Here is a 26,389-nt window from a genome sequence, read left to right as displayed (position 1 = left end):
TTTATTTGACCACAATGTGAAGCCCCCATCGGCACAACAATTGAAGAAGTGTAATTGAATTTAGAAAGAGGGGGGGAGCACGTAGAACGAGGCTGTAACATTACAAAATGTGGAAAAGGTTTAGGTCTGAATACTTTCCGAATGCTCTGTATTAAAGGAATGTGCAACAGGTGGTACCTTTTTTTTGTAGGTTTTTGGGGTTAAGTGAGGAGTCAAATGTTAAGCTGGTTCAATGATCTTCACGATAGCATAGATCATTCTGCCTCCGTCACGCTAGTAAGTATATTCACACGGAGTGGACATCATGCCTATCTGCCCCATCACAGAATGGCGTAATGGTCACAGTCATATGAGGTGAGTCTCAGAATTTACATTCCGTTTCAAACTAATGTCAATCGAATTAGAATGTCAAAAATATTTGGCTTGAAAAAAAAAAAAATTAAAAGACATAAGGACGTTGAACAGCCGTTGATATTGATATGGTGAAAAACCAATCATTGAGGTGGTACTAACAAAACAAGTGTGGGAAAAAAAATAATTCCATATTCCAAACTCATAAAAGGTTTAATTTTTATGCTAAACTGTTTTCATCTGTATCAATGACCAACACGGCCCTACTAGAAGGGAAAGATGAATGGAGGAAACTACATTTGGAACCATTATGAAAAGACCCTAACTGGAAAACTCTGTTAACATCACAGTGCAATAGTCATCACAAGACATGATTTTCCAACTAGACGTTAGGCTATAAAAGGCCTAAGGGGGGGGTTGTCATTTAAATAAAACCAGGAGAGGAAGAGGTGAAAGTTTAGGCTACTTTGGTGAATTTGTGAGGCATGTAAGACAGTGCAACAGTGCAGACTACATACAGTGACAGCTCTTTGGTCTTGGCCATAGTGGAGTTTGGAGTGTGACTGTTTGAGTTTGTGGACAGGTGTCTTTTATACTGATAACAAGGTCAAACAGGTGCCATTAATACAGGTAACGAGTGGAGGACAGAGGAGCCTCTTAAAGAAGAAGTTACAGGTCTATGAGAGCCAGAAATCTTGTTTGTTTGTTGATGACCAAATACTTATTTTCCACCATAATTTGCAAATAAATTCATAAAAAAATACTACAATGTGATTTTCTGGATTTTTCCCCATCATTTTGTCTGTCATAGTTGAAGTGCACCTATGATGAAAATTACAGGCCTCTCATCTTTTTAAGTGGGAGAACTTGCACAATTGGTGGCTGACAATACTTTTTTGCCCCACTGCATGTTCACAGTTCTTTCGGCCTGACCCCTCCCCCTCTCTCTCTCTCTCTCTTCCTCACGCTGGCTCGTCTGCTCTCTCTTTGCTAACGATGCCAGAGTGTGTTCAGTCTTTGGTATGTTGCGTTTTGAATTTCATCTTGGCCTATTCATTAATGATAGACCCTGCTTTACTGAAGTTGCAAGAAACAGAGAGACAGCATTCCTTTGCGACATACAGCTTTTGATTGCTGATAGATAGACCTAGTGCACAGTTCTGTCTGCCTGGTGGCTGACCAACACACTGATAGATAGACCTAGTGCACAGTTCTGACTGTCTGCCTGGTGGCTGACCAACACACTGATAGATAGGCCTAGTGCACAGTTCTGACTGTCTGGTGGCTGACCAACACACTGATAGATAGGCCTAGTGCACAGTTCTGACTGTCTGGTGGCTGACCAACACACTGATAGATAGACCTAGTGCACAGTTCTGACTGTCTGCCTGGTGGCTGACCAACACACTGATAGATAGGCCTAGTGCACAGTTCTGACTGTCTGGTGGCTGACCAACACACTGATAGATAGGCCTAGTGCACAGTTCTGACTGTCTGGTGGCTGACCAACACACTGATAGATAGACCTAGTGCACAGTTCTGACTGTCTGACCAACACACTGATAGATAGGCCTAGTGCACAGTTCTGACTGTCTGACCAACACACTGATAGATAGGCCTAGTGCACGGTTCTGACTGTCTGCCTGGTGGCTGACCAATACACTGATAGATAGACCTAGTGCACAGTTCTGACTGTCTGCCTGGTGGCTGACCAATACACTGATAGATAGACCTAGTGCACGGTTCTGACTGTCTGTCTGGTGGCTGACCAACACACTGATAGACCTAGTGCACGGTTCTGACTGTCTGTCTGGTGGCTGACCAACACACTGATAGATAGGCCTAGTGCACAGTTCTGTCTGTCTGGTGGCTGACCAACACACTGATAGATAGACCTAGTGCACGGTTCTGACTGTCTGTCTGGTGGCTGACCAACACACTGATAGACCTAGTGCACGGTTCTGACTGTCTGTCTGGTGGCTGACCAACACACTGATAGATAGGCCTAGTGCACAGTTCTGTCTGCCTGGTGGCTGACCAACACACTGATAGATAGGCCTAGTGCACAGTTCTGACTGTCTGGTGGCTGACCAACACACTGATAGATAGGCCTAGTGCACAGTTCTGACTGTCTGGTGGCTGACCAACACACTGATAGATAGACCTAGTGCACAGTTCTGACTGTCTGGTGGCTGACCAACACACTGATAGATAGGCCTAGTGCACAGTTCTGACTGTCTGGTGGCTGACCAACACACTGATAGATAGGCCTAGTGCACAGTTCTGACTGTCTGACCAACACACTGATAGATAGGCCTAGTGCACAGTTCTGACTGTCTGCCTGGTGGCTGACCAACATACTGCCAGCAGCTCTTAGTAAGCACAGCTCTGTTTATGACTTCAAGCCTATCACCCTAATGGCTGGTGTAAACGATGTGAAATTGCTAGCTCGTTAGCTGGGTGTGCGCTAATAGCATTTCAAACGTCACTCGCTCTGAGACTTGGAGTAGTAGTTCCCCTTGCTCTGCAAGGGCCGCGGCTTTTGTGGAGCGATGGGTAACGCTGCTTCGAGTGTGGCTGTTGTCGATGTGTTCCTGGTTCGAGCCCAGGTAGGGGCGAGGAGAGGGACGGAACCTATACTGTTACACAGGCAATACTAAAGTGCCTATAAGAACATCCAATAGTCAAAGGTTAATGAAATACAAATGGTATAGAGGGAAATAGTCCTATAATAGTCCTATAAATACTCTGGTGGCCGACCAACACACTGATAGATAGGCCTCGTGCACGGTTCCGACTGTCTGCCTGGTGGCCGAACTGCCTAGACTGTGCCAGTCCCCTCTCGCTCAGTCCTTCGCTAGCTCGCTATGAGAGGTTACATGAGAAGGAAATGGAGGTAGAGTAATGGTAGAACAGGTGCAATACTATGAGAGGTTACAATGAGAAGGAAATGGAGGTAGAGTAATGGTAGAACAGGTGCAATACTATGAGAGGTTACAATGAGAAGGAAATGGAGGTAGAGTAATGGTAGAACAGGTGCAATACTATGAGAGGTTACATGAGAAGGAAATGGAGGTAGAGTAATGGTAGAACAGGTGCAATACTATGAGAGGTTATGGAGGAAATGGAGGTAGAGTAATGGTAGAACAGGTGCAATACTATGAGAGGTTACATGAGAAGGAAATGGAGGTAGAGTAATGGTAGAACAGGTGCAATACTATGAGAGGTTACATGAGAAGGAAATTGAGGTAGAGTAATGGTAGAACAGGTGCAATACTATGAGAGGTTACAATGAGAAGGAAATGGAGGTAGAGTAATGGTAGAACAGGTGCAATACTATGAGAGGTTACATGAGAAGGAAATGGAGGTAGAGTAATGGTAGAACAGGTGCAATACTATGAGAGGTTACAATGAGAAGGAAATGGAGGTAGAGTAATGGTAGAACAGGTGCAATACTATGAGAGGTTACATGAGAAGGAAATGGAGGTAGAGTAATGGTAGAACAGGTGCAATACTATGAGAGGTTACAATGAGAAGGAAATGGAGGTAGAGTAATGGTAGAACAGGTGCAATACTATGAGAGGTTACAATGAGAAGGAAATGGAGGTAGAGTAATGGTAGAACAGGTGCAATACTATGAGAGGTTACATGAGAAGGAAATGGAGGTAGAGTAATGGTAGAACAGGTGCAATACTATGAGAGGTTACATGAGAAGGAAATTGAGGTAGAGTAATGGTAGAACAGGTGCAATACTATGAGAGGTTACAATGAGAAGGAAATGGAGGTAGAGTAATGGTAGAACAGGTGCAATACTATGAGAGGTTACATGAGAAGGAAATGGAGAGAGTAATGGTAGAACAGGTGCAATACTATGAGAGGTTACATGAGAAGGAAATGGAGGTAGAGTAATGGTAGAACAGGTGCAATACTATGAGAGGTTACATGAGAAGGAAATGGAGGTAGAGTAATGGTAGAACAGGTGCAATACTATGAGAGGTTACATGAGAAGGAAATGGAGGTAGAGTAATGGTAGAACAGGTGCAATACTATGAGAGGTTACATGAGAAGGAAATGGAGGTAGAGTAATGGTAGAACAGGTGCAATACTATGAGAGGTTACATGAGAAGGAAATGGAGGTAGAGTAATGGTAGAACAGGTGCAATACTATGAGAGGTTACATGAGAAGGAAATGGAGGTAGAGTAATGGTAGAACAGGTGCAATACTATGAGAGGTTACATGAGAAGGAAATGGAGGTAGAGTAATGGTAGAACAGGTGCAATACTATGAGAGGTTAAATGAGAAGGAAATGGAGGTAGAGTAATGGTAGAACAGGTGCAATACTATGAGAGGTTACATGAGAAGGAAATGGAGGTAGAGTAATGGTAGAACAGGTGCAATACTATGAGAGGTTAAATGAGAAGGAAATGGAGGTAGAGTAATGGTAGAACAGGTGCAATACTATGAGAGGTTACATGAGAAGGAAATGGAGGTAGAGTAATGGTAGAACAGGTGCAATACTATGAGAGGTTACATGAGAAGGAAATGGAGGTAGAGTAATGGTAGAACAGGTGCAATACTATGAGAGGTTACATGAGAAGGAAATGGAGGTAGAGTAATGGTAGAACAGGTGCAATACTATGAGAGGTTACATGAGAAGGAAATGGAGGTAGAGTAATGGTAGAACAGGTGCAAAACTATGAGAGGTTACATGAGAAGGAAATGGAGGTAGAGTAATGGTAGAACAGGTGCAATACTATGAGAGGTTACATGAGAAGGGAGGTAGAGTAATGGTAGAACAGGTGCAATACTATGAGAGGTTACATGAGAAGGAAATGGAGGTAGAGTAATGGTAGAACAGGTGCAATACTATGAGAGGTTAAATGAGAAGGGAGGTAGAGTAATGGTAGAACAGGTGCAATACTATGAGAGGTTACATGAGAAGGAAATGGAGGTAGAGTAATGGTAGAACAGGTGCAATACTATGAGAGGTTACATGAGAAGGGAGGTAGAGTAATGGTAGAACAGGTGCAATACTATGAGAGGTTACATGAGAAGGGAGGTAGAGTAATGGTAGAACAGGTGCAATACTATGAGAGGTTACATGAGAAGGGAGGTAGAGTAATGGTAGAACAGGTGCAATACTTTGAGAGGTTACATGAGAAGGGAGGTAGAGTAATGGTAGAACAGGTGCAATACTATGAGAGGTTACATGAGAAGGGAGGTAGAGTAATGGTAGAACAGGTGCAATACTATGAGAGGTTACATGAGAAGGGAGGTAGAGTAATGGTAGAACAGGTGCAATACTATGAGAGGTTACATGAGAAGGGAGGTAGAGTAATGGTAGAACAGGTGCAATACTATGAGAGGTTACATGAGAAGGGAGGTAGAGTAATGGTAGAACAGGTGCAATACTATGAGAGGTTACATGAGAAGGAAATCCAAACTTTTGCAAGGTGGAACTGAGGTACAGTAATGGCAGTACAGGTGCAATAGTTAGCCATCTGAAAAGGGGAGGGGGGGCGTACTGTGAGACTCAAACCATTGCTGGCAGCAGCGCAGCTGCATTGAGAATTCACATGAAATGTTGTGCATTTTGTTGTTAAACCGTATCACCCCAAAAAAGCCATTTAAACATGATCAAAAATGTTTCATTTGTCACATCCATAGATCCTACCTAATATCAGGAAGACACCTTTTTTTTGTGATTAGACAAGTGAAAAGACAAGTGTTCACGAGTAAAGTTGCCTTTCCTTTTATTGGGGAGTAATTGTGTCATGTAGGCAGAAACTGGATCATTGCATTCAGACTGGTTGACTTACTACTGGAAGAAAGCTATACAACAGCCTTTCAATATGGACCTTAGTTTTTAATATAGGTGATGTACTGAGGTGAGTGAATACCTGTGAAATACTAGTCACCCATGCCATGACACTAGTAAATCTGATTTTATTCATCCACTTTCTCACATTATTGCATTTGTGTTGAGGGAAAGTGTATGCATTTCTATACCAACACTTGTAAAAACCTGCAATTTTAATAAAAACATACAGAAAACTGACAACTAAGGAACAAAATCTCAGGATAAACTCTGTTTCCCAAGAAAAGAGATGGTGAGATACTATGGTGAGGCAGAACACCCAAACTAGTGTGTTTCATTGGATCCCTGCTGTCTGTGCTGTGTTTCATTGGGTCCCCTGTAGCGGGTGTTACCTGTACATGGGCGGTGGCAGCTCCCTCGGTTTCCATGGCATCCACTCCTCCTCCGTTGTTCAGTCCTCCTGGTTTAGTCAGCTCCTTCACGTCATCTCCCCACTCTGACAAACAGACCAACCAATCAGGAATAATTATACACTTAAAACAGAATAGCTACACGAGCAATGTAGAGATAGATATAACCTAACTCTGTGTCCAATACTTCTGACTTCGAAAAGGAATTTCTTCAGACCACTTGACCCAACTAGGAAAAGTTTTAGGCCAGGTTGCGAGTTCAGGAAAAACTCCAGGCCACAATAATTCTACATCTAAACAGAGGGTGAATCTCAACAGGGTTCCTTGATTCCCTCAAACCCTGTTTACTCACATTCTTCTTCAAAGTGCATTGGAGGAGGAGGGCTGAGGAGAGGAACCAGAAATCTTCTTCTCCAATGCATTTTGAGAAGGAGGCGAGGAGAGAGGAGGTGAGGAATCAAGGAAGACAATTGAGAATCACCCAAAGCAGACAGTGTAGAGGTTGCGGAAGACAGATGTTTACCTGGACAGAGTGTGTCTGCGTCCAGCATGCCTCCCTCCCTGGACCCCTCCAGCTCCTCCATCTTCACCTTGCTCCAGGGGATGTAGGTGACGCCTCGCTCTACATCCCAGAACTTCTTATGGGTCGCCTTTATACCCTTGTTCAAGGCCCACGCAATCTACACAAAAATACAATATGCTTAAGTTATTAAGAAAAATAACAAACTGTTTTAAATAACTGTGTGCTGCCTGGTATACCGAAAACGCAGTACCTTTCCAATACTACAACATGACAAACAGATTATTTCTGTTACTTTCAGGGCTTTCTGTGTCTTGCAGATTGAGAGGATCCAGTCTGTCTCAATTTGTCTGAATCTTCTCTAGGGGGCAGTAGTAAGCTAGCCAGGCGACTTGTCTTCTCTAGGGGGGCAGGAGTAAGCTAGCCAGGGGGCAGTAGTAAGCAAGCCAGGCTACTTGTCTTCTCTAGGGGGCAGTAGTGAGCTAGCTAGGCTACTTGTCTTCTCAAGGGGGCAGTAGTAAGCTAGCCAGGCTACTTGTCTTCTCTAGGGGGGGTAGTAGTAAGTTAGCTAGGCTACTTGTCTTCTCAAGGGGGCAGTAGTAAGCTAGCCAGGCTACTTGTCTTCTCTAGGGGGGGTAGTAGTAAGTTAGCCAGGCTACTTGTCTTCTCTAGGGGGGCAGGAGTAAGCTAGCTAGGCTACTTGTCTTCTCAAGGGAGGCAGTAGTAAGCTAGCCAAGCTACTTGTCTTCTCTAGGGGGCAGTAGTAAGCTAGCCAGGCGACTTGTCTTCTCTAGGGGGCAGGAGTAAGCTAGCCAGGGGCAGTAGTAAGCAAGCCAGGCTACTTGTCTTCTCTAGGGGGCAGTAGTGAGCTAGCTAGGCTACTTGTCTTCTCTAGGGGGCAGTAGTAAGCTAGCTAGGCTACTTGTGTTCTCAAGGGGCAGTAGTAAGCTAGCCAGGCTACTTGTCTTCTCTAGGGGGCAGTAGTGAGCTAGCCAGGCTACTTGTCTTCTCAAGGGGGGCAGGAGTAAGCTAGCTAGGCTACTTGTCTTCTCAAGGGGGGCAGTAGTAAGCTAGCTAGGCTACTTGTCTTCTCTAGGGGGCAGTAGTAAGCTAGCCAGGCTACTTGTCTTCTCAAGGGGGGCAGTAGTAAGCTAGCTAGGCTACTTGTCTTCTCTAGGGGGCAGTAGTAAGCTAGCCAGGCTACTTGTCTTCTCTAGGGGGCAGTTGTAAGCTCGCCAGGCTACTTGTCTTCTCTAGGGGGGCAGTTGTAAGCTCGCCAGGCTACTTGTCTTCTCTAGGGGGGCAGTTGTAAACTAGCCAGGTTACTTGTGCATGTCGATGACACAGCGCGAGCCACATTTGAGAAGGAAAACGTCATAACTCCACACCCGCAGCTTGTTGACAGCTGGCTCCAGAAGCAAAGTATGGGAATACTTTACTTACAGAGTAGATGAGGGTCAGCCTACCGAAACTACTAAGCAAAAGGTGTAAAAATAGCGCATGGGAGGTTTTAGTTCACCCCCAATAAATTGAGTAATTTGAGTGACAATAACATGAACATATATTCAGCATGATATTCATGTGAGCATTATAATAGGATTACAACCCAAAAGTAAATGATAAATGTACTCAATTTAATATATGACAATAGTAACACTACTTCGCGTTTGACTGGGCTTGCTAATGGTAGCCAGCCAGCCGTCTGGGTGGAGCATTGCATCATGGGAAGTGACGTGTACTCTGGGAATCGCAGTATGTTGTGTAAAATCCGTTTTTATTTCAATGGTGTGTAGACTATTGCAATATAGAAGCTTCCGAAACAAGCTTCAAAGTGTTTGTGTCATTTTGGAAGTAAAGTATTAATTTAATACATTAAATAACGTAGCTGTAATGTATAATGAATCATGTATCTAATGAATGTCATCTGACCCAATATTTTGTCCAAAGTTTAGCAAATGAACAAAGATACACTACATGGCCAAAAGTATGTGGACATCCCTTCAAATTAGTGGATTCTACTTTTTCAGCCACACCCGTTGCTGACAGGTGTATGAAATCGAGCACACAGCCATGCAATCTCCATTGACATTGGCCCGTACTAAAGAGCCCAGTGAGTTTCAACGTGGCACTGTCATAGGATGCCACCTTTCCAAACAAGTCAGTTAGTCAAATTTCTGCCCTGCTAGAGTTACCCCGGTTGACTGTAAGTACTGTTATTGCGAAGTGGAAACGTCTAGGAGCAACAACGGCTAAGCTGCAAAGTGGCAGGCCACACAAGCTCATAGAACAGGACCACAGAGTTCAGAAGCATGGAAAAAATTGTCTGTCACCGGTTGCAACACTCACTAGAGTTCCAAACGGCATCTGCAAGCAACGTCAGCACAACAACTGTTAGTCGGGAGCTTCATGAAACAGGTTTACATGGCCGAGCAGCAGCACACAAGCCTAACATCACCATGTGCAATACCAAGCATCGGCTGGAGTGGTGTAAAGCTTGCCACCATTGGACTCTGGAGCAGTGGAAACGCGTTCTCCATCTGGCAGTCCGACAGACAAATCTGGGTTTGGAAGATGCCAGGAGAACACTACCTGCCCCAATGCATAGTGCCAACCGTAAAGTTTGGTGGAGGAGGAATAATGGTCTGGGGCTGTTTTTCATGGTTCGGGCCCCTTAGTTCCAGTGAAGGGAAATCTTAGAGATACAGCATAGAACAACATTCTAGATGATTCTGTGCTTCCATCTTTGTAGCAACCCTTTCCTGCTTTCCCTTTCCTGCATCAGCATGACAATGCCCCCGTGCACAAAGCGAGGTCATACAGACAGAAGAGCTTTGTCGAGATCGGGGTGAAAGAACTTGACTGGCCTGCGCAGAGCCCTGACCTCAACCAAATCAAACACCTTTGGGGTGAATTGGAACGCCCGACCTCACTAATGCTCTTGTGGTTGAATGGAAGCAAGTCCCCAGTGCAATCATCCAATATCTAGTGGAAAGCCTTCCCAGTAGAGTGGAGGCTGTTATAGCAGCAATGTTCCAACATCTAGTGGAAAGCCTTCCCAGTAGAGTGGAGGTTGTTATAGCAGCAATGTTCCAACATCTAGTGGGAAGCCTTCCCAGAAGAGTGGAGGCTGTTATAGCGGCAATGTTCCAACATCTAGTGGAAAGCCTTCCCAGAAGAGTGGAGGCTGTTATAGCAGCAATGTTCCAACATCTAGTGGAAAGCCTTCCCAGTAGAGTGGAGGCTGTTATAGCAGCAATGTTCCAACATCTAGTGGAAAGCCTTCCCAGAAGAGTGGAGGCTGTTATAGCAGCAATGTTCCAACATCTAGTGGAAAGCCTTCCCAGAAGAGTGGAGGCTGTTATAGCAGCAATGTTCCAACATCTAGTGGAAAGCCTTCCCAGTAGAGTGGAGGCTGTTATAGCAGCAATGTTCCAACATCTAGTGGAAAGCCTTCCCAGAAGAGTGGAGGCTGTTATAGCAGCAATGTTCCTACATCTAGTGGAAAACCTTCCCAGAAGAGTGGAGGCTGTTATAGCAGCAAAGGGGAGGGACTCCATATTAATACCTAGGACATTGTAATGAGATGCTCAATGAGCAGATGTCCACATACTTTTGACCACGTTGTGCTCTGATCAGTCTGTAATTTAATAGGGCGTTTTATTTTTGAAAGAATTCGTTGTTTTAGTCGAACTATCAACTATCAACATATTGTTCCATGTAAAAAGCCCAGTGGCTTTAGATAATGCTTTATTTTTTTTGTTGCTGCTGTGGTATCGTTTTGCGCATTTTGATACTAAACCTGGTATCAAAGTCAAAATTCTGGTATTTATGCAAACACTAGTCGTCTCTATAACCGTGTTCAAACCCTGCGCAATCTACATAAACACAATATATATTTAGGTTAGACACTAAACAAACAGGGCTCTATAGAGACCAATCGACAAAACACAATATAATTAAGTTATACACTAAACAAAATATATATATTTTCAGTTGATGGCGCCAGCACGAGTTGGTCTTACCAATGTTTTTCACACCGATAATGACCTGACCTGTGTCCCCTAATGTACCTGAACTCCATACAGAAACACACGAATAATGAATATATATCTATTTTTTAAATTAGCACGCCCTTGACATTCAAAACTGGGTCTGTGTTAACTGGCCAGAATGAAAAGAACACTGTCCTGGGAAAACAGGCCGATCAAGATTCTTATAATGAACAACCTTCCATACGCAAATAATTACATTTTTAACTTGACAATATCAGATTTACATTGATTGATTGGAGGGAAATTACTATTACTATTATTTTTTTACCTTTGTCTCAAAAAGGGGTGTTCATTGTTAGCCATTTTGATCTGTCAGTCTACAGTTGTAAGGCCATATAAAAAAATCAGATACCTTCTGGTAAATTCACACACACACACACACACACACACACACACAGCTCAAGAAAATAAAGGGAACACTTAAACAAATACAATGTAACTCCAAGTCAATCACACTTCTGTGAAATCAAACTGTCCACTTAGGAAGCAACACTGATTGAGAATAAATTTCACATGCTGTTGTGCAAATGGAATAGACAACAGGTGGAAATTACAGGCAATTAGCAAGACACCCCCAATAAAGGAATGGTTCTGCAGGTGGGGACCACAGACCACTTCTCAGTTCCTATGATTCCTGGCTGGTTTTGGTCACTTGAATGCTGGCGGTGTTTTCACTCTAGTGGTTGCATGAGACGGAGTCTGCAACCCACACAAGTGGCTCAGGTAGTGCAACTCATCCAGGATGGAACATCAATGCGAGCTGTGGCAAGAAGGTTTGCTGTGTCTGTCAGTGTAGTGTCCAGAGCATGGAGGCGCTACCAGGAGACAGTCCAGTACATCAGGAGACGTGGATGAGGCCGTAGGAGGGCAACAACCCAGCAGCAGGACCGCTACCTCAGCCTTTGTGCAAGGAGGAGCACTGCCCGAGCCCTGCTAAATGACCTCCGGCAGGCCACAAATGTGCATGTGTCTGCTCAAACGGTCAGAAACAGACTCCATGAGGGTGGTATGAGGGCCCGACGTCCACAGGTGGGGGTTGTGCTTACAGCCCAACACCGTGCAGGACGTTAGGCATTTGTCAGAGAACACCAAGATTGGCAAATTCGCCACTGGCGCACTGTGCTCTTCACAGATGAAAGCAGGTTCACACTGAGAACACGTGACAGAGTCTGGAGACGCCGTGGAGAACGTTCTGCTGCCTGCAACATCCTCCAGCATGACCGGTTTGGCGGTGGGTCAGTCGTGGTGTGGGGTGGCATTTCTTTGGGGGGCCGCACAGCCCTCCATGTGCTCACCAGAGGTAGCCTGACTGCCATTAGGTACCGAGATGACATCCTCAGACCCCTTGTGAGACCATATGCTGGTGCGGTTGGCCCTGGGTTCCTCCTAATGCAAGACAATGCTAGACCTCATGTGACTGAAGTGTGTCAGCAGTTCCTACAAGAGGAAGGCATTGATGCTATGGACTGGCCCGCCCGTTCCCCAGACCTGAATCCAATTGAGCACATCTGGGATATCATATCTCGCTCCATCCACCAACGCCACGTTGCACCACAGACTGTCCAGGAGTTGGCGGATGCTTTAGTCCAGGTCTGGGAGGAGATCCCTCAGGAGACCATCCGCCACCTCATCAGGAGCATGCCCAGGCGTCGTAGGGAGGTCATACAGGCACGTGGAGGCCACATACACTACTGAGCCTCATTTTGACTTGTTTTAAGGACATTACATCAAAGTTGGATCAGCCTGGAGTGTGGTTTTCCACTTTAATTTTGAGTGTGACTCCAAATCCAGACCTCCATGGGTTGATAAATTTGATTTCCATTGATAATTTGTGTGATTTTGTTGTCAGCACATTCAACTATGTAAAGAAAAAAGTATTTAATAAGAATATTTCATTCATTCAGATCTAGGATGTGTTATTTCAGTGTTCCCTTTATTTTTTGAGCAGTGTATATATAATAATAATAATAATAATAATAATATAATAATAAATGCCATTTAGCTGACGCTTTTATCCAAAGCGACTTACAGTCATGAGTGCATACATTCTACGTATGGGTGGTCCCGGGAATTGAACCCACTACCCTGGCGTTACAAGCGCCATGCTCTACCAACTGAGCCACAGAAGGACCACTATATACACAAACACACACACAGTTGAAGTCAGAAGTTTACAAACACCTTGGCCAATTACATTTAAACTCAGTTTTTCACAATTCCTGACATTTAATGTCCTGTCTTAGGTCAGTTAGGATCACCACTTTATTTTAAGAATGTGAAATTTCAGAATAATAGTAGAGTGATTTATTTCAGCTATTCTTTCATTACATTCCCAGTGGGTCAGAAGTTTACATACACTCAATTAGTATTTGGTAGCATTGCCTTTGAGTTAGGGACCCGTTGAGTTTATGAGTTTATTTTATTTTTACAGGGACAGTGCACATTAATCAACGTTTCAGTAAAAGTGCCGGGTTTTAGCCAGCCGGCTAATTTTCAAAATCAGTCCCTGTGCAGATTATTAAAAACAATTACAATACAGACAATCAATGAGCACCCGCAGAGCAACATAGGACAAAAAGCAACAAGACGAAATTCATAAAAGCAACAGTGTTTCCACACCTCACAAGGTACAGACAACGGAAAACATGGACATTGGTTAACTTGGGTCTAACATTTCAACTTCCACAAGCTTCCCACAATAAGTTGGGTGAATTTAGGCCCATTTCTCCGAACAGAGCTGGTGTAACTGAGTCAGGTTTGTAGGCCTCCTTGCTCGCACACGCTTTTTCATTTCTGCCCACAAATTTTCTGCAGGATTTAAGTCGGGGCTTTGTGATGGCCACTCCAATACCTGGACTTTGTTGTCCTTAAGCCAATTTGCCACATCTTTGGAAGTATGCTTGGGGTCATTGTCCATTTGGAAGACCCATTTGCGACCAAGTTTTAACTTCCTGACTGTCTTGAGAGGCCAGCCTGCCGCCCCCCTCGAGCCACTAGGCCAGCCAGCCTGCCGCCCCCCTCGAGCCACTAGGCCAGCCAGCCTGCCGCCCCCCTCGAGCCACTAGGCCAGCCAGCCTGCCGCCCCCCTCAAGCCACTAGGCCAGCCTGCCGCCCCAAAATATTAGAATGTAATCCTATATTAGTACTTACACTGACTGTTTTTCTTAGAATGCAACAGAACATGGTTTAGAACTCATGTGTCTGTGTGAAGAGAGAAGCCTCAAATTTTAACGTTGACAGTAGATTTACGATGGCTTGGTGACAAGACAACATTCCATTTCATGATTAGTGTCTGTGTCCCAGTCTGTCAGTAGCAGGGAGACACAATCTCCAGTTTATTTAAGGAAAGGACCAAGTGTCTATGTTGCATTAGTATTCCTACACAAGCAAGCAGTAAATAAACTAGAGATATGGCGCCATGTAAATCTTGATGTCTGTTTAATGAGAAGCAAAATGTACCTTGGTATAAATTCTCTCGTCTGTGATTTGTCATCAACAGCCAGGAGGATGGACTTGGCTATAAACGGGGTGTGGCTTAATTCCTGCTGTTTGGGTTCTCAACAAATAACCTATGGGTGGTGTCGTTGACAAGCTCCCTGTCCGCAGTAATTAAATAATAAAGTTTGACTGTTTTCAGGAAGTCTAAAAGTCTCTCCTTTGATTAGAATAATTTTTACCACATTATAAAAAGAGTTGATTTAAAAAACAAAATTTAAATCAACAAGTACCTTGATAGCCTTCTGGTTGACCTTGAAGGATCCTCTGCCGAGTTTGTGTAGAGCTCTGTAGGCATCCTGCCTGTGGACCATCACTATGTAGGCACATCCACGAGGAGGTATCATCTGGAGGGGAGCGGGAAGGAGAAGGTTGGCGTTCGCTCCTAAATGGTTCCCTTTCACAAGCAGCCTAGTGTATTTTTCAGGGTCAATCTCCCCCCGTGTCCTATATAGAGCACTCTCTTATTAGACTACTTCTTATGTGGCTCCAGTGAAAAGGAGTGCACAGTAAAAGGAAATAAGTTGCCACTGAGTAAGATCAGTGTTCGCTTCATACTCACATTGATGGAGTCTATCTGCCCAAACTCCTCTAGTAAACACATGACGTCCTGCTGAGAAGTCTTCTTGTCCAGCTGGCCCACCCACAGAGTCGTGGTGCAAACTAGACAACAACGACGAGGGAAACATTCAATACATTGGGCAGATTGTCGAATATAGTAGGGAAAGGGGAGCCATTTTGGGACGCAGTCCTTGTGCATCTGACAGTACGTACCACTGAGTGTCTGGCTCTTGATGCTGGGCAGACCTTTCTGTCTACGGTCTTTGTCCTTCTCTCTCTCCTTCCTCTCCTGCGAGCGGGAGCGAGGCGAGTTCCAGCGACTCTCCCTGGAGCGGGACCCAGAGCGCTGGGAGGAGTGTCGGGGTTTCCGAGAGGGAGAACCGGGGGACCTCTTTCTCCTGGGAGAACTGGAGAAATCAAACCTTATTTAAAATGCTTTTAAAATCACAACGTACTAAAATCAGGGCTCTCCAACCCTGTTCCTGAAGAGCTACCGTCCTTGTAGGTTTTCACTTTAACCCTAATCAAGCACACCTGATTCTAATCATTAAATGGTTGATAAGATTAATCAGGTTAGTTACAACTGGGGTTGGAGTTAAAAACCTACAGGAGGGTCTCTCTAGTAACAGGGTTGGAATTAAAAACCTACAGGAGGGTCTCTCAAGGAACAGGGTTGGAGTTAAAACCTACAGGAGGGTGTCTCTAGTAACAGGGTTGGAATTAAAACCTTACAGGAGGGTCTCTCTAGTAACAGGGTTGGAATTAAAAACCTACAGGAGGGTCTCTCAAGGAACAGGGTTGGAGTATAAACCTACAGGAGGGTATCTCTCCAGGAAACGGGTTGAATTAAAACCTACAGGAGGGTGTCTCTCCAGGAACAGGGTTGGAGTTAAAACCTACAGGAGGGTAACTCTCCAGGAACAGGGTTGGAGTTAAAACCTACAGGAGGGTATCTCTCCAGGAACAGGAGAACTAAAGCACTTAAGTAAAACAATCAAATTAAACACAGCAGTACGGGGACTAAAAGCCAAGCTAACACAGCAGTACGGGGACTAAAAGCCAAGCTAACACAGCAGTACGGGGACTAAAAGCCAAGCTAACACAGCAACAGGGGGACTAAAAGCCAAGCTAACACAGCAATAAGGCAGACTAAAAGCCAAGCTAACACAGCAATACGGGGACTAAATTCCAAGCTAACACAGCAATACGGGGACTAAATTCCAAGCTAACACAGCAATACGGCAGACTAAAAGCCAAGCTAACACAGCAATACGGGGACTAAATTCCAAGCTAACACAGCAATACGGGGACTAAATTCCAAGCTAACACAGCAATACGGGGACTAAATTCCAAGCTAACACAGCAATACGGGGACTAAATTCCAAGCTAACACAGCAATACGAGAGACTAAATTCCAAGCTAACACAGCAATACGAGAGACTAAATTCCAAGCTAACACAGCAATAGGGGGACTAAATTCCAAGCTAACACAGCAATAGGGGGACGAAAAGCCAAGCTAACACAGGAATACGAGAGACTGAATTCCAAGCTAACACAGCAATACGAGAGACTAAATTCCAAGCTAACACAGCAATTATGACAGACTAAATTCCAAGCTAACACAGCAATACGAGAGACTAAATCCCAAGCTAACACAGCAATACGACAGACTAAATTCCAAGCTAACACAGCAATACGACAGACTAAATTCCAAGCTAACACAGCAATAGGGAGACTAAAAGCCAAGCTAACACAGCAATAGGGAGACTAAAAGCCAAGCTAACACAGCAATAGGGGGACTAAAAGCCAAGCTAACACAGCAATAGGGGGACTAAAAGCCAAGCTAACACAGCAATAGGGAGACTAAAAGCCAAGCTAACACAGCAATAGGGAGACTAAAAGCCAAGCTAAAAGGTGGGAAAAGACAGGATTCTATTAGAGGTCTCCTAAACATAACCAACTCATATCAACAATAGGCCCAGCTTCTTACCGAGATCCAGATCTGGAGCGTGACCTCCTGCCGTGACCCCGCTGCCTCCCCTCCCTCCTCCCAGACGGATCTTCTCTTTCTCTGGAGTTTCCCTGGTCAGTGTGCTGGCTCTGGCTGTAGCCCTTGTTCAGACCAGGGTATCCTCCACCAGGTGTCTGCTGTCTCCCAGGCTGGCCCTGAAACTGTTGCTCCATGTTGGGCTGCATCGGACCAGGAAAATGGCCGTCGTACTGGTTCCCTGGAACAAGGGGATTCATCTCCTCTCTCTTCACTTCTTCTGGTTCGTCGTCATAATCAAAACGGTCCAGGAGTTTCTGAAGATCGACATCCATAACAATGAGCACAGTATAATTTAGCTCCACACGCATAATAATAAGAGCCGCATAATTTAGCTACACAACAATAAGAGCCGCATAATTTAGCTCCACATCCACAGCAATGAGAGCATAATTTAGCAACACAGCCTTAACAGAGTGCAATGATTTACTTCGACATCTATAATAAATCACACTAGACTTAATATCTGTGACTGACCATCCCTCTCCAGGAGGCTTTAAGAAAACCACGACTCAACGCCTCGCCACCACACGATCTATCTGTTGTGTGTATGTGCTGACATGTGGAACTGAGATTCACAAACACGACATGTTAATGTTTTAAATGTACGCAAATTGTAACCATGGTGTTGGGAACCATAGGGATGGGGGGGGGTGGAACCTCTGAGGGCCACTCCTCCTGATTACACTAGTGACCATATCCCCCACGCATCCCACACAGGTGGAGGCGTTGCTAATATTCACGACAAATTTAAATTGACAAAAAAAGATTCTCGGCCTCTTTTGAGCTTCTAGTCATGAAATATATGCAGCCTACTTAATCATGTTTTATTGCTAGTGTTTACAGGCCTCCTGGGACATTTACAGGCCTCCAGGGCCGGGCCATTTACAGGCCTCCTGGGCCGGGCCATTTACAGGCCTCCTGGGCCGGGCCATTTACAGGCCTCCTGGGCCGGGCCATTTACAGGCCTCCTGGGCCGGGCCATTTACAGGCCTCCTGGGCCGGGCCATTTACAGGCCTCCTGGGCCGGGCCATTTACAGGCCTCCTGGGCCGGGCCATTTACAGGCCTCCTGGGCCGGGCCATTTACAGGCCTCCTGGGCCATTTACATGCCTCCTGGGCCATTTACAGGCCTCCTGGGCACAGAGTTCCCAGAATGCCTGTCTGATCTTGATCACGGCAGATAATATAATTTTTGGTGACATCAATGTTCACATGGAGAAGCCCACAGACCCACTCCAAAAGTATTTCAGAGCCATCCTCAACTCAGTGGGTTTTGTCCAACATGTCCACGGAACTACTCACAGCCACACTGTATCTAGTTTTGTCCCGTGGAATAAATATTGTGGATCGTAATGTTTTTCTTCATAATCATAGACTAATAGGACCAACATTTTATTACGTTTGCAATCGCAACCCCCAACCAAGGATCATCAAAAACCTATTTTTCCAAACCTAATGGAGGAAAATAAGAACATTTGTTGATACTGTCGCAAAGATAACTAAAAAAGCAGCATTCCCCAAGAGAGGATGGCTTTCACTTCAGCAGTGATGAATTCGTCAACTTCTTCGACGAAAAGACAACGATGATTAGAAGTCACGGACTCCTCTATGAGGAGTATTTCTCCAAAACTCAGTTGTCCTGAGTCTACACAGAACTACCAGGACCGAGGATCAATGAGACAAGCTTTTTTATTTATTTTATTTATTCTGTATCCCGACACATTCATGGCCTCAAAACCGTCAAGCTGCATACGGGACCCTACTCCAACTACTGAACCGGTTACTTCCTGTATTTGGTCCTACTTTGTTGAACATAAAAAACATATTCATATCCTCCAGATGTGTACCAAACTCACTAAAGAAGTGGCAGTAATTAAAGCCCCTCTTGAAAAAGCCAAACCTTGACCCAGAAAATGTTTTTTTTTAAATATATAAAATCGGCCTATATTGAATATCCCATTCCTCTCAGTTTTGGGGGGAAAAAGGTGTTGTACAGCAACTCACTGTCTCCCTGAAGACAAATAATGCATATGAAAAGCTCCAGTCTGGTTATAGACCCCATCATAGCACTGAGACTGCACTAGTTGAAGTGGCAAATAACCTTTTCATGGCGTCAGACCAAGCCTCTGCATCTGTCCTCCTAGACCTTAGTGCCGCCTTTGACACCATCGATCACCACATTACTTTGGAGAGATTGGAAACCCTAATCGGTCTACATGGACAACTTCTGGCCTGGATTATATCTAATCTGTCGGAAAGGTATCAGTTCGTCTCTGTGGATGATTTGTCCTCTGACAAATACATTTTTAAGTTTTGGTGTTCCTCAAGGTTCCGTTTACGGACCACTATTGTTTTCACTATATATTCTACCTCTTGACGATGTCATTCGGGAAACACTTAACTTTCACTGCTATGAGGATGTGACGTAGAAGTCCGTCACTGGCCGCGGGCAGCATTTGGTTCTTTAACGCACACACATATTCATCACTCCTCCCTGCGCCATTATAAGATAAGTTAACAATGTGGGTCGACACACAAATTAACTTCTGTCTTGGTGCATGCATTTCACACTTGTCAATGTTCATATTTGAGAGATACAATGATTATTGTACTTATCAATGTTGTGGATGAGCGCATTGTTTGTTTGTTCTGTTCCTCTCTCTCCATCTCTGTAGCTTCCGGGTATGCTGGAAAAGGACCCGAGCTAAGGGAATTGGGTTGGCTTTATAGTGCCTGTCCCAAATGGCTCATTAATGCATATGGGCATATTGAAAAATATTGTCAGTAGTGATGTAATGTTGTAAATGTTATGTTGTGATATTGTTTAAAACCGTGTTGCAATGTATATCCTTTAATATGTTTAGTTCATGGAAAATGTAGGTTTGTATTGTTAATTGATTAATTAATTAGGGTTAATTGTTCTGAGGGGAGGGGCTAGCCCTACAAAAGGAGCCTCTCTTTCAGTCATGGTGGAGGTTATTTTGGATTGAGCTGTGGATGGGGCAGCATTGTTTTTAAGCTGTCCCATAAGGTAGACAGACGTTGATGGCAGTACTGTTGTTTTTTGTTCCGGAATTCACTTGTAAATAAACACCTTTGCACAGAAGAACTTTTGCGGTTCCGCCATCTTTTTATTTTGATAGAGGTTAGGTTATCCAGTTTAGCCTTCTGGCCTACTCTACGTGACACACAGCTCTACATTTCAATGAAACACGGTGAAGCCCCAAAATTGTCACCCCTGGAAGCCTGTTTCTCAGACATATGGAAGTGAAGTGACGCAAATGTTTTACTTAAAAAATAAATATTTTTTTTTTTAAATCAGACCAAACAGTTTGATCTAGGTTAACAAGAAACAAAGAGATCTGCTGTATGATATGACAATGAATCTTGATGGTTGTACAGTCGTCTCAAATAAAACTGAAGGACCTCCGCGTTAATCTGGACCCTGATCGCTCTCTTTTGACAAACACAGCCAGGACATAATTTTTTCCATCTTCATAACAACTGCAAAAATCTGAAACTTTTTGTCAAAGAAATTATGCAGAAAAACGAATCCATGCTTTTGTCACTTCTAGATTAGACTACTGCAATGTTCTACTCTCCGGCTAGTTAGTGCTAAACATGGCTGCTAGAATGTTGACTAGTGCTAGCCTCCCTACACTGGCTTCCTGTTAATGCAAGGGCTGATTTCAAGGTTCTACTGCTAACCTACAAAGCATTACATGGGCTTGCTTACTACCCATCTTTCCGATTTGGTCCTGCCGTACATACCTACACGTACGCTACGGTCACAAGACGCAGGCCTCCTTACCGTCCCTGGAATTTCTAAGCAAACAGCAGGGCATTCTCCTATAGTGCTATATTTTTATGGAATGGTCTGCCTATCCCTGTGAGAGACACAGACTCCATCTTAACCTTAAGTCTTTACTGAAGACTCATCTCTTCAGTAGGTCCAATGATTGAGTGTAGTCTGGCCCAGGGTTGTGAAAGTTGAACGGCAAGGCACTGGAGCGAAGAACCGCCGTTGCCGTCTCTGCCTGGCCGGCTCCACTCTCTCCACTGGGACTCTCTGCCTTTGATCCTATTACAGGGGCTGAGTCACCGGCTTACTGGTGCTCTGCCATGCCGTCCCTGCGTCACTTGAATGGGTGGAATCGCTGACAGGATCTCCTGCCTGGTCCTGCACGGGCTTGTAAGGGTGGAGATCTTTGTGGGGTATACTCAGCCGTGTCTCCGGTAGTAAGTTGATATCTGTCTGTTGATATCCCTCTAGTGGTGTGGGGGCTGTGCTTCAGCAAAGTGGGTGGGGTTATACCCTGTCTGGTATAATATATATATACACCCCCCCCCAGTAGAACCTAAGCACTAGGACCATGCCTCGGTCCCACCCGGCTGTACTCGGTCCCACCCGGCTGTACTGCTGCTCCTGTTTCAACTGTTCTGCTTGCTGATATGGAACCCTGACATGTTCACCAGACGTGCTAGCTTGTCCCGGACCTGCTGTTTTCAACTCTCTCTCTAGCGCACCTGCTGTCTCGACCACTGCATGCTCGGCTATGAAAAGCCAACTGACATTTACTTGTGAGGTACTGATATGTGGCACCCTCAACAACCACTGTGATTATTATTTGACCCTGCTGGTCATCTATGAACGTTTGAACATCCTGAAGAACGATTGGGCCTTAAATGGCCACGTACTGTTATAATCTCTACCCGGGACAGACAGAGGACTGGCCACCTTTCTCAGCCTGGTTCCTCTCTACCCGGCACAGCCAGAAGAGGACTGGCCACCTTTCTCAGCCTGGTTCCTCTCTACCCGGCACAGCCAGAAGTGGACTGGCCACCTTTCTCAGCCTGGTTCCTCTCTACCCGGCACAGCCAGAAGTGGACTGGCCACCTTTCTCAGCCTGGTTCCTCTCTACCCGGCACAGCCAGAAGTGGACTGGCCACCTTTCTCAGCCTGGTTCCTCTCTACCCGGGACAGACAGAGGACTGGCCACCTTTCTCAGCCTGGTTCCTCTCTACCCGGCACAGCCAGAAGTGGACTGGCCACCTTTCTCAGCCTGGTTCCTCTCTACCCGGCACAGCCAGAAGAGGACTGGCCACCTTTCTCAGCCTGGTTCCTCTCTACCCGGCACAGCCAGAAGTGGACTGGCCACCTTTCTCAGCCTGGTTCCTCTCTAGGTTTCTTCCTAGCTTCCTGCCTGTATAGGGAGTTTTTCCTAGCCACCATGTTTCTACATCTTCCTTGCTTGCGGTGTGGGGTTTTAGGCTGGGTTTCTGTATAGCACTTTGTGGCATCAGTAAAATGTAAGAAAGGGCTTGAAATAAATGTAATATGTGACGTACACATTTTTTTAGTCTTACCCCAGTAAGACTAGCTGTCGCTAATTGCGATCCTAAAAAATCAGAAATCAAAAGCTGTCCTGTTAAGATTAGGCCTCTGAAAATTGTCTTGTTGGTCAAAAATATGCCCAAAGTACAAAAAAATAAAAAATTACCTTAGCTAGTGAGTTCTTCTGCTCTGTAGGATGTGTCTGGTGTGTGTTCAACGGTGGGTGGTGTGTATTATGCTGGCCTTGGACCACATGTGGGTGGTTCTGGTCAGCCATGGTGTTTGGAACCACAGGGGGAGTCTGTTGCCCTGGCTGGAACCTCTGGAGGATCTTCTGAAGCTGGACAGACAGGAAGGAATACAACGGAATTACACTTAATCCGCCCAATCAGTTACTACCTAGGTGACAAGCAAGATACTATGCAATTATCCTTTATTGAGCTGGTAGAGAACTCCTCCCCCCCAGAATAATTAAATAGTTTACAGGAAACAGCCAACTGGATTGGTCAAGAAAGAGCAATGGTGAATATCTGTCACAGTCATGTTGTTCTGGGGTATATGAGCTAGTAGTGCCTAATACTGTAACTATAACAAAATACTTAGAATGAGTATAACTGGAATATAATCACTGGACCATGGCAATTTAACAGGTAAACTCATGGGTACACTCATAGAAGTAGGACACAGCATCTAGGATCTCTATGGGTGCACTCATCATCGCTGACCTGGTATTGTGATGCATACTTTCATTCTATATAGCTCTCACCTCGTGTCCCTGTCCAGACTGGAAAAGCTGTGCCACGGCAGCTAGGGCCTCTGGGTTCTGGAGCTGTGGGGGGAGCTGGGGCAGGGCTGCTGCTATGGAGGCCCTGGAGACTTGGGGCAGGGTTGCTGCTATGGAGGCACTAGAGACTGGGGTCTGGACTGATGCTATAGAGGCACTGGGCACCTGGGGCTGGGCCTGGAGGTCCTCCTGGGGGGAGGGAGTAGGGGCTAAGGATCCAGCAGCCATGTCCAACAGGGGCTGGACGACGTCCATCTCAAATACAGCATTCTTTTGCCACAGGTTGAGAACGCGGATGATCTTACTCTGCAGGGAGAGAGGGAAAGGGAGACAAAGGGGAGGAATAAGAACCCGTAATGAGAAAAGTTTACAGTGAAGTTCTGCTTTAGCTGGCCGTTAAGAATATCAGAAAGAGTAGAGTTTCAACTCTTCATTTTTGTACCAGCTCAATACAGCCACACCCGACCCAATACAGCCACACCCGACCAAACTACTGATTAAGTCAATACAATCATCCACAATTTAACCGCTGATTAATTGACTACAATCATCCACAATTTAACCGCTGATTAATTGACTACAATCATCCACAATTTAACCGCTGATTAAATTGAATACAATCATCCACAATTTAACCGCTGATTAAATTGAATACAATCATCCACAATTTAACCGCTGATTAAATTGAATACAATCATCCACAATTTAACCGCTGATTAAATTTAATACAATCATCCACAATTTAACCGCTGATTAAATTGAATACAATCATCCACAATTTAACCGCTGATTAAATTGAATACAATCATCCACTATTTAACTACTGATTAAATTGAATACAATCATCCACAATTTAACCGCTAATTAAATTGAATACAATCATCCACAATTTAACCGCTGATTAAATTGACTACAATCATCCACAATTTAACCGCTGATTAAATTGAATACAATCATCCACTATTTAACTACTGATTAGTGTGTTATCGCTAGAATCAAAAACTACGCATCCCTGACTTGGTGGAACACTGGAAAAAACAGCTACGGTAATAACCCACCTTGTCATCATGTGGACAGAGGTAGAGGTTCTGGAATGTCGGGGTGAAGTTCTTTTGGAACCTGGGTCCATAGACGTCCTTATCCACTCCAAACTGATGTCGGGACTGTCGGACTATGGAATCCACCACGTATAGACCAGGAACCTTCAGTTCTGGCTTACACTGGAGTAACAAGTAACAGATGTTATTATCACTAGTCTTTCCACATTATCACTGGTCTACAAAATTACAATAAGGGTTTGTTTTTGTTATATGCTTTCAAAAGCTACTGGCATTGTCAAAGCAAAGTGACCCCACTATTGATTATAGTTCCTTGGTTGTGTTTCCATGACATACCTTCTTGATGAACTTCTCCACAATCTGGACGACATGCTTGTATAGCTGAGAAAAGGGGACAAGAAGTTGAAACAGGATCATTATGTTTCATGGTGTGAATCTAAACAAGGTCACATTTTGGCATAATTTTTTTTTTACATACTTCCATTTTCCAATGAGAAACACACATGTTGGCCAAACTTACCTTGATAGCCTTTATTGCTGATTTAGTGACTGACATCATCTTTGCTCGTGATATTGGAGGCTTCATGTCAATCATGGAGAATAACTGGACAAAGAGGGAAACGAAGAATACCTTTAGCTAGCACCTAAACGAGGTCATCTAATCCAGACTCCACATCAATCCCAAACACACATTTGTTTTTATAAGCATGAAGACCAGAATTGGGGGGGATTGAGGGTAGACAGGTCATGTTCACATAGGGAAACAAACACCGATGCCTCGACACTGAATAATATAATAATATATAATAATAATAATAATAATATATGCCATTTAGCTGACGCTTTTATCCAAAGCGACTTACAGTCATGTGTGCATACATTCTACGTATGGGTGGTCCCGGGAATCGAACCCACTACCCTGGCGTTACAAGCGCCATGCTCTACCAACTGAGCCACAGAAGGAACACATGGTGCTAATACAGAACAACATATAGAACGCGAAGAAAGGAGACGCTGCCTTATTTCGGATCAGGCAACAACAACAAAACATGAAAACAGGCTAGTCACCTGCAAGAGAAAGACAGCTATCTAACTAGAATAACGCTTGCGAAGGTTACGCAATAACACTCGTTATATTCACGTAACGTTATTTTATTCAGGAAGACATTACTAACTTAGTACATAGAAACAACTGGGCAACCAACATTACCAAACCTTTAGTGACATAACCATGTGGTTCTGCATTTCCTACAACAAACCCAACGAAGGTTAGTTAGCTAAATTAGCCACCATTGGCGTATTTGTCAATAACAAGCAGACCTTATCAGCCCAACAAAACAGAAAACGGGCCGTGCAATAGCGTTCACACAATCAGCGGTTAATGGCATGGGTTATACATTAATAGCCGACCAGTTGAGTAAGAAAACTCTTTAGGTTGATGCTCCATCGTCTTAGGTCAACAAAAAGGGCAAAGTTCGCCATCATCTTGCATGATAGCTTTTAGAGTGTTATCGTTAGCTGCGTAGTCATTTTTGAGTTGTAGATTGGAAGGTCGAAAAGTGGGTAGCTTAGCTAGCTAACGTCCGATTTGCTAATACATTTAATAAACACATTGTCCTTCTGGTGGACTAGATCATTCTAGTAACATGACACAAAGTTGGCTAAATTAGGACATATTTAGCCAATACATCGAAAATACAACTAGCTAACATTAGCTAGATTAGCTAGCAGAAAAGCCGCGTAGCTAGCTAACGGAAAGCTTCATGTTTTACCTCCAAGTTGAAAGCGTTGACGGAATCCATAATTATATGTTGATATGCCGACAAAATATATATACCGTTTTAAATGAATAATACGTGTTTATTTAGCTGACTGTGTTTATGTAGTCGCAAACATTGGCCTGCGTTGCTAACCCATCTATCCGCTGGTTGATAATAGGTGTGGCCAAAACGTT

General features: G+C 44.4%; 1 protein-coding gene and 2 long non-coding RNA genes across 5 annotated transcripts in view; 1 reads left to right on the top strand and 2 right to left on the bottom strand.

Moving 5' to 3' along the window:
- Window positions 1-26,389, bottom strand: part of LOC118375164 (SR-related and CTD-associated factor 4-like) — a 48,180-nt gene extending 21,791 nt beyond the window's left edge. The window contains exons 1-12 of the mRNA XM_052468680.1: window positions 26,208-26,389; window positions 24,956-25,039; window positions 24,772-24,816; window positions 24,436-24,597; window positions 23,360-23,683; window positions 22,760-22,933; window positions 17,199-17,512; window positions 15,422-15,615; window positions 15,210-15,310; window positions 14,881-14,994; window positions 7,104-7,260; window positions 6,563-6,666 (exon numbers count right to left, since the gene is read on the bottom strand). Coding sequence (XP_052324640.1) covers window positions 6,563-6,666; window positions 7,104-7,260; window positions 14,881-14,994; window positions 15,210-15,310; window positions 15,422-15,615; window positions 17,199-17,512; window positions 22,760-22,933; window positions 23,360-23,683; window positions 24,436-24,597; window positions 24,772-24,816; window positions 24,956-25,039; window positions 26,208-26,237 — 1,803 coding nt within the window. The 5' untranslated portion in view covers window positions 26,238-26,389. The remainder of the gene's footprint in view (window positions 1-6,562; window positions 6,667-7,103; window positions 7,261-14,880; window positions 14,995-15,209; window positions 15,311-15,421; window positions 15,616-17,198; window positions 17,513-22,759; window positions 22,934-23,359; window positions 23,684-24,435; window positions 24,598-24,771; window positions 24,817-24,955; window positions 25,040-26,207) is intronic.
- Window positions 1,562-2,645, bottom strand: LOC127908878 (uncharacterized). The gene is made up of 3 exons (XR_008068870.1): window positions 2,516-2,645; window positions 2,027-2,136; window positions 1,562-1,969 (listed from the first exon to the last, which is right to left on the bottom strand). It is a non-coding gene; the product is annotated as an uncharacterized LOC127908878 (long non-coding RNA).
- Window positions 2,281-6,256, top strand: LOC127908874 (uncharacterized). 3 transcript variants are annotated; one of them, XR_008068863.1, is made up of 7 exons: window positions 3,373-3,463; window positions 3,637-3,696; window positions 3,756-4,053; window positions 4,230-4,642; window positions 4,820-5,038; window positions 5,265-5,485; window positions 5,540-6,256. It is a non-coding gene; the product is annotated as an uncharacterized LOC127908874 (long non-coding RNA). The 3 variants fall into 3 exon arrangements; XR_008068862.1 differs by lacking the exon at window positions 3,637-3,696 and having other exon boundaries at window positions 2,281-3,404; XR_008068861.1 differs by having other exon boundaries at window positions 3,288-3,404; window positions 3,637-4,053.

Source organism: Oncorhynchus keta, chromosome 18, assembly GCF_023373465.1.
Source record: "Oncorhynchus keta strain PuntledgeMale-10-30-2019 chromosome 18, Oket_V2, whole genome shotgun sequence".
NCBI classification, from domain to species: domain Eukaryota; kingdom Metazoa; phylum Chordata; class Actinopteri; order Salmoniformes; family Salmonidae; genus Oncorhynchus; species Oncorhynchus keta.
The sequence above is the reverse complement of the archived record's forward strand: the minus strand, read 5'-3'. Positions and strand labels throughout refer to the sequence as shown.